Source organism: Diadema antillarum, unplaced genomic scaffold (genome assembly GCF_040938485.1).
Source record: "Diadema antillarum isolate AM-2024a unplaced genomic scaffold, OU_Dant_1.0 scf00000061, whole genome shotgun sequence".
Taxonomy (NCBI): Eukaryota; Metazoa; Echinodermata; class Echinoidea; order Diadematoida; family Diadematidae; genus Diadema; species Diadema antillarum.
In genome coordinates this window covers 117,210-127,847 of record NW_027270950.1, presented here as the reverse complement: position 1 = coordinate 127,847, position 10,638 = coordinate 117,210, and the positions used below count along the sequence as shown (strand labels likewise).

At 38.4% G+C, this 10,638-nt stretch overlaps 1 protein-coding gene across 1 annotated transcript in view; it reads left to right on the top strand.

Annotated features, from left to right (window-relative positions):
* The first annotated feature begins 4,982 nt into the window (after positions 1 to 4,982).
* LOC139716112 (gamma-aminobutyric acid type B receptor subunit 1-like) overlaps positions 4,983 to 10,638 on the top strand; it is a 47,410-nt gene continuing 41,754 nt past the window's right edge. Inside the window, exon 1 of the mRNA XM_071627669.1 lies at positions 4,983 to 5,000. Coding sequence (XP_071483770.1) covers positions 4,998 to 5,000 — 3 coding nt within the window. The 5' untranslated portion in view covers positions 4,983 to 4,997. The remainder of the gene's footprint in view (positions 5,001 to 10,638) is intronic.

Below are 10,638 nucleotides of genomic sequence, written 5' to 3'. Positions count from 1 at the left end.
TGTCTTTTATGCAGTCTTTACGGTATTTACGATTTTATCCTACCTTGCCAGTAACTATGAGCTCCTCGATGGAAATACATGCACTGCCAAACAGATTGAAATTAACGTAAATAGACCTCATGAAAGCAATTAACGGGAATCAATTCTCGGCACTACCGCAGCTGCATCGGCGAGATTCTCTAACTAAGATACAGTACACGTTCATAATGTACAGAGCGCTACCAGTGCGTGCATACAACACACAAATTTTCTCTGGCCACACACGTACACACACACACGCATAGATCTCCTCGTAAATATTCAATACACGTCGAGTTCCCCTTTCTGCGCTGAAGCCACCACCACGCACCATAGAGGGCGGAATAAGTCAAATTGCAGAAATATACAGTCAGTGTGGTGGACCCTGTTTCATAAAAAGATACTAGTAGATGGAATTAAACTTGCTATAAAAAACATAGGTCTATATAGATAAGATTATGCAAAGAACCTCTTTTGTATAATCATATGAACATAAGTCAGAAAAATCAGACATAATTCAGGTATTGGTCAATCAGAATTGAGTATTCAGCGACTTATGTTTGATTTCCTGATAATTTTGTATGTTTGATCGCATAATTTTTTCTTTTCTTTTCTTTTCTTTTCTTTTCTTTTCTTTTTTTTTGCAACAGGACTACCTTATGTATTTCAATAACGATTCGAGCTCTTTCCTGGTCGGTTTCCATGACAAAGAATTTAACTTGTTTTCATTCGGTCATCAGGTTTGTAGAGGGTTTCTTTCTTTATTTCTTTCTCTTTTTTCTTTCTTTCTTTCCAAGTACTCAGGTTCTTCTTTCTGCCCAAACTGTGTACAGGAGTTCTTAAATCTATAGACTAAGTGAAGTATCACTCCGAAATTCCTAGTACAGTATCCAGAGCACCTGCTCGATCTTGATACCACGAGCATGCAGAGCCTTGGGCGTGAGTCCCTCTAAAATTTAAGATAACCATTCCCCCTTATCAACCCCGGCAAACAAAATGTTTGCACATATCTTATAATAGATGCTCGATATTTTAACAAGAATTTTTTTTTATCGTTTAGTTTGGTATCTTTGGTACGGCATTGGACAGAACAAGTTTTAGTCCATTTGAAACCATCTGACGGTCCTCCCGGATATAAAACATTCAATCACAATAATTATAAGACAGAGACAATTTAAAGCTCTCGCAAAGGGGAAAATCACTTCCAAAGGAAATGTGTTCTAGCATGAATTTCATCGTTATGTTTTTGTTCCTGCTGTTGTTGTTGTTGTTGCTGTTGTTGTTGTTGTTGTTGTTGTTGTTGTTGTTTTGGGGGGGTTGGTGGTTTTTTGGGGGGGTGGTTTTGGGGTTTTTTTAGAAACAATGTTGCGTGTGAGCCTTAAGCAGAACAGTTCCAAAAAGTTGCAAAACACATAGGCCCTAAGTGAAAGACAATAATCATGTAGATAAAATAATGAATCATGATACCGATGTGTTGGCTCAGTGAGTAGAGCAGCTGCCCTCACAATCGGGAGGTCGTGGGTTCAAACCCCGGCCGCGTCATACCAAAAGACGTTAAAAGATGGGAGTTGCTGCTACCTTGTTTGCCGTTCAACAGTTGAAAAGGTTAGAGCAACGTCGATCTGGCGCTGCTCAGTGGCTGCTGGGCCCACGATCAATTGGGCAAAATGAATTTCCATTCTTGGACAATAAAATTTGGACTTTATATCCAAAACAATTATTATTATATATATTATTATATAAAATTTGTTTCCAGCTGATATTTAGTGAACATGATGAAGTTAAAGGGGATGGCTAGTAACTGATCAATGGGAATCAGTGGGAATGCTCGTGGGGGATGATTGTTCCAATCCTTGTGGGATTCATTTAAAGGGGATGGCTAGTAACCGATCAGTGGGAATCAGTGGGAATGCTGGAGGATGATTGTTCCAATCCTTGTGGGATTCATTTAAGAGTACACTATATATCTATTCTTGTGTGAAAATTATTTGCTTCAGAATGGTCTCATATTCAAGTAATGTGCAGTTTAATGTTTCCAGGTAAGCGTCCCTGGTCAATGACGGGGCATTAATCTGCACATTACTTGAATATGAGACCGTTCTGAAGCAAATAATTTTCACACAACAGTAGATATATAATGTACTCTTAGATAAATACCACAAGGATTGGAACAATCATCCCTCAGCATTCCAACTGATTCCCACTGATCGGTTACTAGCCATCCCCTTTAAGAGTCGTATACATTATAATATATCTATTGTTGTGTGAAAATTATTTGCTTCAGTGTCGGGGCGATCGCTAACGAACGTCCCGTCACTGTACAGGCATGCTAACCTTGAAACATTAAACTACACATTACTTGAATATGAGACCATTCTGAAGCAAATAATTTTCACACAGCAATAGATATTATAATGTACTCTTAAATGAATCCCACAAGGATTGGAACAATCATTCCCCAGCATTCCCCCTGATTCCCACTGATCAGTTACTAGCCATCCCCTTTAACTACGTTGACTGTCATGACTGATGTCCGTTGGCTATTTTTTTTCTGTGTGTATGTGTTTGTCCGTGTGTCTGTGTTTATGTGTGGTTGTTTGCATGAATGTGCTTCGTGGAGATTGCTTCGTGTTGTTTTTTGTGTATGTATTTTTTTTCGTGTTCAGGTTTTGGGGTTTGTGTTTGGTGATAGGTTCGTTTTGTTTTGTTGCTTGTTTGTTTAATTTTTTGAAGTGTTTTTCCTTTTTCTTTTTTGCCGAACAAAAATATATCATGCATGATTCTTATTGCATATCTGCATTAAAATATTGAAATAAAATAGTTTAATCGGGTCGGAGATGATTCTGGAATACATGCCGTACACAGAATGATCTAATACGGCAACACGCGATTTGGGTGTGAGCTGGCACTACCCCATCTACGTCGACTTCAGTCACCATCAAGACAGTCTCAAGCTACAAGTAAGTATCTCGTGTGATTAAATTGAATCGTCGGAACAATAGATTCATGGTGGTGTTCGTGGTGGTGGTGGTGGTGGTTGTTGGTTTACTTTCAAGTTTCCTATCGAGGCATTGTCACTCACTTAACACTCATTATCTTATTTCTTATATTCTTTTTTACTTTTGGCATGTGCCGCGCCTTCCCCCACCTATGTAGCAATGTTTAACAATCAGTTTCGTGTTCGAAGCTGGCCTCGTCAGCCTATCTTCTTTTCATTTTGTTATAGATTACCCAGAAGTTTTGTGTTCTTCTCTTTCTTCCTCTTTTATCCTCTTAATTCTTCTTCTCCTTCTTCAACTACGTATTTTCTTTTTCCTCCTCCTTAATCATCATCATCGTCTTCTTCTCCTTCTCTTTTCCCTTCTTATTTCTTCTTCTACTCCTTCAAGAAATCTTCTTCTTTGTTTTTCTTCACTCCTTCTGTCCTATTTTTCATTCTTCTCCTCCTCCTTCTACTTCTTCTTCTTCCTCTTCTTCTTTTTCTTCTTTTGTATTTTGCTTGCAACTATCTCCAATTGATTACTATCCTTTGATTGTTTCAATGTCAGTTTGTGCCCAATCAGTGACTACATCAGCTCTCACCGTCAACTTCAACTGTTCTGCAAAACAAGTTACGTCTTCCAAAACACTTTGTCCTGTTACTGTCTCATGCGACTTTTGATTGATGTTTTTCCTCCATTATCATGTGCGTAATGCTTGCATTGACACACATTTGCTTATTTCTTTTTTATTAGTGTTCATGTTTATTAATCATATCAAAGGTTTCGATTTTCAATGATTGTTTATCTTTTGATAACTTTTTGGTATTCGGACAATTATCATTTCATTCTACTGGTATAACGTTTATGTCTAATACAGTTATTACAGTTATTCTCGCGCTTAAATGTAAAGTTGTTGATTTGGTCCCCACTACAAAGCAAGTGATCTGACCGAAAATTCACCTATTGCATGAACAGTTTTGATTAGAAAGATTCATTCTTGATAGTCGACGGTCGCTCTCCAAGAAACAAAAGCTACATAATATGCTCTCTTGAAGGAAATGGACTTTAACATATGAAGGTCTATCTCCGAATCATGTTTCACTTTTGACAGATACTCACAAACGAATCTCGACGAAATCATTGAAGCACAATGCTCATATCAATGCATCATTGACGAACCTGTCGGTCATGACGGTATTACGCTCATGTGTCGGATTGGCAGCGCTTCACGTAGCAGCCACGCGCACGGAGCGGACGGTAAAAAGCATATCGCGTGAAAGTGAAGGGAGGAAAAACTGAGCCAGGACTGCAGTATCATCGTTACGCAAACAAAGTTTGACAGCAAGGCGCCACTTAGCTTTCACAGAGAGATATGTAACCAGAGATGAAACGTGATAAGTCTTATCATTCTCGCGTTTCATGCCAACATATCCGCTGTGTTTGCTATTAGGCCAAAGAAGGAGAGATTTTAGAATGGGTTTTATCCAGAGTGTGTGGGCATCAATGTAGAGAAATACATAAATGCCCGTCTAATCTGTTTTTTTCACAAGCGAGTAAGAAGCGCAAATGTGAATGGCCGCTAACATGGCTAAGATGCGGTTCAAAATTTTGTTTGTGTCTGTCGCACTGGCTTGCCTCCCGACCACCATCACCGGACAGACGACTGATCCACAAGCCGCTTCGCCAGGCGACGTCGAAGCCTCGGATTCGCACAACGACACGGCTGCTTTGTGGAGCTCAATGCCGAGCCACGATGATGTGACTTTCGTCACAGTTCTCCCGACATCGATAATCACCAAGCACGGACATCGCAGACCCGGTAGTGACAAGAAAATCCTGAATGTTCTTGGGCTATTTCCGTTGGTTGAGACTCTGGAGGCAGGGGAGGAGGTGCGTGGCGAGGAGGCTAAGATTGCTGCCGAACTCGCCTTCGAGCACATCAACGAGCACGCTGATATCTTGCCCGACTATGAACTTCGTCTCCAACCACTTAACACGATGGTAAGGGCGCTGACCACTGCTGTAGAATCATGAAGATTTTGCGCAGTCTAACCTTATATTCATTCCAATGGATATTAATTTCATCAGTCATAATGTCATAAATACAATTCATCTGCAATGAGAGATAATGTTGTAGTTTTGGTGTAATCCAACACATTATTTCATCTCGGTTTTCCGCTTTCTTGAAACAAAGTTGCGTTTTTGTTAGTGATTCACGATCAATCATTTCCAAGATTCTAATAACTACAGAGGAATCGGACATATAGGAAAAGAGAGAATGTACCAATTTGAAGGGGAAGTCTATATAAAAACGTTTGAGAGAGAGAGCGAGCGCCAGATATAGGCCTACAGGGATAATTTTCTCAGTTTAAACAAGTAGAGTGCATGCATGCAGATAAAATGTAAAAGACCTAATCAATCGTAAGTCACAAAGTGAAAAATAAATCAGGTATCAGCCCTTAGAACTAAGTATTTACAGGTTTAATATGTTTGATTTTCTGACTTATATTTGGTCTCAGCTTTTACGCAACGGGCCCCAGATCACAGAATTCATAATTGTAATTACAGTCACAGCAACAATGGCAATGGTGATTCTCGACATTACCAATCAAATGAATTGTAGTAATGATTACGATTGTTATCAGTGTCATTCTTTCAATTATCTCCATCATCATCAATTATTACCATTGTTTTTAATTCACTTATAGGCCTGACATATCACTGAAAGGTATATAGAGAAATTACTTGGCACCCCCTTCCCCCACACCCACTCCCCTTCTCTTCACAAAAATGGTCACATAAATGCGACTTTCATAGAAGGGCCAAGGTTTGAGAAATGTTTCTACTTTAAACCGGATTCATTGGAAATATTTCAGCAAGTGCGTTTGACACAGACAAATGGACAAGACGAAAAAAGAGCCCTGAATTAATTACTAATATACGGATGTGAAATAATGGATGGCCAGGATAGGACAGTATAGTATCAGACCGTAAACGTAGTACTCTCTCATTTCATCATACACAACTGTACACCGTTCGACAACTGTCCGTTATACATTCTGTTTGAGTTATAGACGTTTCGGCCTCTTACAAATCTAAGTGATAATGCGGTTTGACCTTCAACAATGAACCAAGTGTTATGACTCAAAATCATTACTAAATGCTTTATACATTGTACTTCTTCAGAGAGTTTGCTAATTTTGATTTCAATCGTTTCACTGAAATACTGTTTAAGCAAACTGAGGTCGTTTACCCATTGACTTTTAGGTTAAAAAAATAAGAAATGTGTAGAAAACCTGAAAATTGCACCAGCTTTTGCAAATCATTTCTTATATTGGCTGTGAGGAAGTGTACATTGTAGAAGGGCTAAGGTTTTCGGTGCACTTTCGAGTTTAAAGGTGTTATTGTTCAACCATCATTGGGTGCGTTTCGAACTCATCTTCTGTTTTGATTCAAATATGAGCAAGGAAGAGCATTTGCACTTTATTGCAAGTTTCTTGAAATGCATTTGATATCTTTAATAGGGCAACATTATACAACTTCAGTCCTTTTATACTATAGAAGGGTTTTACCATTTTATGCACATAACTGCTTACATTAACCCTTGCCATAAACTATACTGTATAGTGTTTGGTGTGAATATTTCAGGATTGTTACGGAGTAATGATATTCCTTGGCATGTAAATTTTAAGAAAAGAAGAGAGGAGGAGAAATATTTGCCTTTATATCAACTCACCTGACACTCAATTTGGATTGTTTCCATGGTTTCTAAGCATCATGACAAATAAACGCTTCTTATCTCAACTATTCTAAGAGAGCACGAGTTTGCGAGAGCAGAAATGAAAAAGGCAAACAAAATCTTTTTCGTGTCGATCTCAATCGCTTCATATTAACTGCCTTTACCGACGCGATGTTTGAACTCAGACAAGCCATGCAGAGCGTGTTTGCAAAGTAGAATCCTTACAAACCATTTCCTGATTATAACTGGCCAGCTTTCTTACATAACTGGGACACGTCCGTTTGATGTTTCAGGGACACAGGACTGATTGACAATCGTTTCTTACCATGGTCACATTATTGGATTGAGATGGATGTTGAAAAGAATATGTCATCTTTACGGAAATAACATAACTTCACTCATAGATATCCGTATTCATCGAGCGCACGAAGTTTCATTACGGGAAACACATCAGTCTCTAAAAAGAATGAGAAAGTGACATCGAAATGACAAAGAATTTTACCCGAATATTCCTACTATATTCCTACTAACTATCCATATCATCTGATTTCCATCTTCATTTATCCCTTTTTCTCTAATAGGCAAACTCTTGTATTTTTGTGAGGAACAGTTAAGCATATAATGGCATCTCATTTTTTTTCTGTCCAACGGAATTTGCTGTGAATGGAAAAAATGTAATTGCGGTCTAAAGTATGTGCACAATATCCAATAAAAATGAGTGTAATTTTAAAACACAACTAAAATCATATAATTCCAGTATATTATGCGGTCTTATAGCGTGTCTTCGCTCGACAGCAATTCATTATTTGCAAAGAAGGGAATGCCTTGCCACAAAAATAAAAAAACACATCACATGAGTGGATGTGTCTTCAGCAGTAAGCAGTTCTGGTGTTTTTTTTCTTTTTATTGTAGTTGATCTTTTTTTTTCTGAATTGAACTAAGGGCAACTCTCAGCCAGTATCCCTCGTAGACTGTAGACATTACCCAAACCCACCCCACTGGAAAGAATGCAGTGTCCCACAGTTCGTTCACAGTGTACAGTCACATAGTCGACTATGTGAACAAGCTGGAATCTTAACAGTGTGGAGATGATTTCACACTGTGGTTTGGTTTTCACAGAGTGTTAACATGGTAATGTTCTGTGTCACACTGTGAATTGATGATTCACAATGTGTTCACACTGTCAAAACGCTCGAATTTAACAGTGTTAAGTGATTTCACAGTGTGTTTACAATGTGTTCACATTGTGTGATCACACTGTGTTTCTCACACTGTGGGACACTGTGTTCTTTCGAACAGGGCATACAGGTGTATACTTTTACATCTTTATCATTAATGTTCCATATGATTTCTTAATGATAATGACCGGTGAATGATTGGCACTGAAGATGTTGGGGATTCTGTCTCTTCAGCAACAGTCCTTGCTCGTTCATAATTATTGTCATCAACATTACGAGCCTTCTCAATCTAGACGCTCAATCGCTGTGCATACACGCCGTCAATTCGTTGTGTGCTAAATGTCACAAGATTACTCAATGTTCAAATATCAATGGCAAGTTGAATAGAGCTATTTCTTCATCAAATAAGTGTGATCGGAGGGATTATTGATCGAGAACTTGAAATTGACAGGCGGGTGAGTGCATGACACACGAATGCACATTTCCTTCACTGTTCACTTTGCCTTTGTATAGACATTGAATATCAAATTTAGTTGAAAGGAATTCAAATGACAATGCTCCACACTCCTCATGTAATGATGACTGTATTACAAAAAAACAACAACAGCAGCTTGGTTCCTTACTTTTTTCCAATGCTCATGATATAGTCAGACCCTATTATCCGAATCATGTGATTTGCAAATCGGAATCTTTGCAAATCAGTGATCGCTGAGTTCATTATAACATGACTTTTTCTCATCAGGTTTAACAAACAATAACTTTAACATAAAATTTTACATTCTGTCACGCTCATTTCAGGTTAATGATATAGTATCTATAAATCAAGAAATCGACTGTGTCTTTAAACAATTTGGAGCAATGATTCAAATGGTCTCTTTGTTTCAATGAACTGTAGAAGCTGTATTTTAACTTTCTCCCCTTTGATCATTTAGTTTATTCCATTTACTATGGCAACCGTTGCCCCATCATCACATGATGAATACTTACAGAAGAGAGTAAAAACTACAAAATACTTGAAAAATTCCCTAGTAACGGAACATGAAAGCATGGTGGATATTTTGGACTTATCAGAGAATGATGCGAGATGAGATGAAAACATGAAATGCTTCTCAGAAGCAGGCTGGTATTTTCCCCCTCAAAGCGAGTTTCTCTCTTGCGGTGAGTCCTTGGATCCTTGTACTGTCAAGCCGCTGTCGACCAATCGAGCGATCATCGATCGATACGAAGGAAGCGTGAATACCCATCGCATTATGAATTTTTCTTTTATCTCCCTCCCCTGCTCAACCAAGTATTAATAATGACACATCGCGGGCATCATCTTTCTACGTTACATCGTCCTCTTCCTCCTCTTCTTCTTCTTTTTCTTCTTGATTTCAATACTTTTTCCCTGATTTTATACAGATAATGAAATTAGCGGTCGATATAGATGGCGATTCTTGCTTATACTTACTTATCTCTCCTTTCAGTTCAACCGGTATGAACAGCTCTCTTATTTGTTGGGGAATAAGCCATTTTTTTTGGGGGGGGGGGGAAGGGGGCAGAATTCACTTAACTCATCTTCTAGAAATCAAATATGAAAAACATCTTGACTCGAACTACATTATCTCTTCTAGAGGTTGAGTGGAAGAGCATAATGCCGCGGCTTTGATACATTAGAATGAAAACAAGAAATAAGACAGAATTGGAGCAGTATTAGTATTTACATATGTTTGATACACTGAAAACTTTCAAATGGGCATGTCCAGCCTATGGAATATATTGTACTTGTTAAACCGCAAACTCTACATGGGTAAAGTGTTCAGTAGATCGACGCTTTTAATAGATTGTATATATGGCTCAGAACTGGTGCTCTTTAATCTTTGCAACTGTCAGTCTTGTCAGTGTGTTAATTACAGGATCATTTAGAAATTTCTTTGTTTATAGAAAAATATCTCATTGCCCTTCCCATGAAATATCGCGTACGCTAATGTAAATTCCATTGTGAAAATCATCGATTATCAATAGTGACAGAATAATATAATAATAATAAGGTCTTATTTACCCAGGGTAGCCTCTTCAGTGTTGCCACTGCTCTACCAGAGGGCCCTGCTATTATCATTAGCCTAGCGTTGCGAGGTACCCATTTATACACGTGGGTCGAGAGGGACATTGTGGGTAAAAACACCTTGTCCAAGGATGTACTGCAGTAAGCACTGGGCGGGATTCGAACTCACGGTCCTCCGTTCGGGAGTCGGGAGTCTTATCCACTATGCCACAGCGCCCCCACTAATGAAAGATATGCAAATATTGAAAGACGAACGAGATGTTGTAACCTCAGTGAGTCACAAGTGATCGTTGGCGAATTTCACAATTATCTGCCCTGTTTTCTACGAGGAAAGGACAACTCTTTAAGGTCAGTTTAAAAAAATAGGAAAAAAGGAAAAACATTTTCAGCACGACAGATCAGAACTTCCATTTAAATCAGGCAAAATTTTGGCAAAGCATTTTTAATAATTTGCATTATAGTATAGTATAATTCAGGTACACATCATTGTGTTGAGTAATAAATTCCTTGTTGTTCTGTCTTACCAGTATATTATGATATTTTAGGGTCTACTTCCATCTGCAAGTTGGTATGTTATTGATGCCACTCATGCCTCTCAATCTCTCCATCTCTCTTCTGCTCTTGTATTTTATATTATGTACATGTTATGTACACATCCTGTAATTCCTTCACCGAATA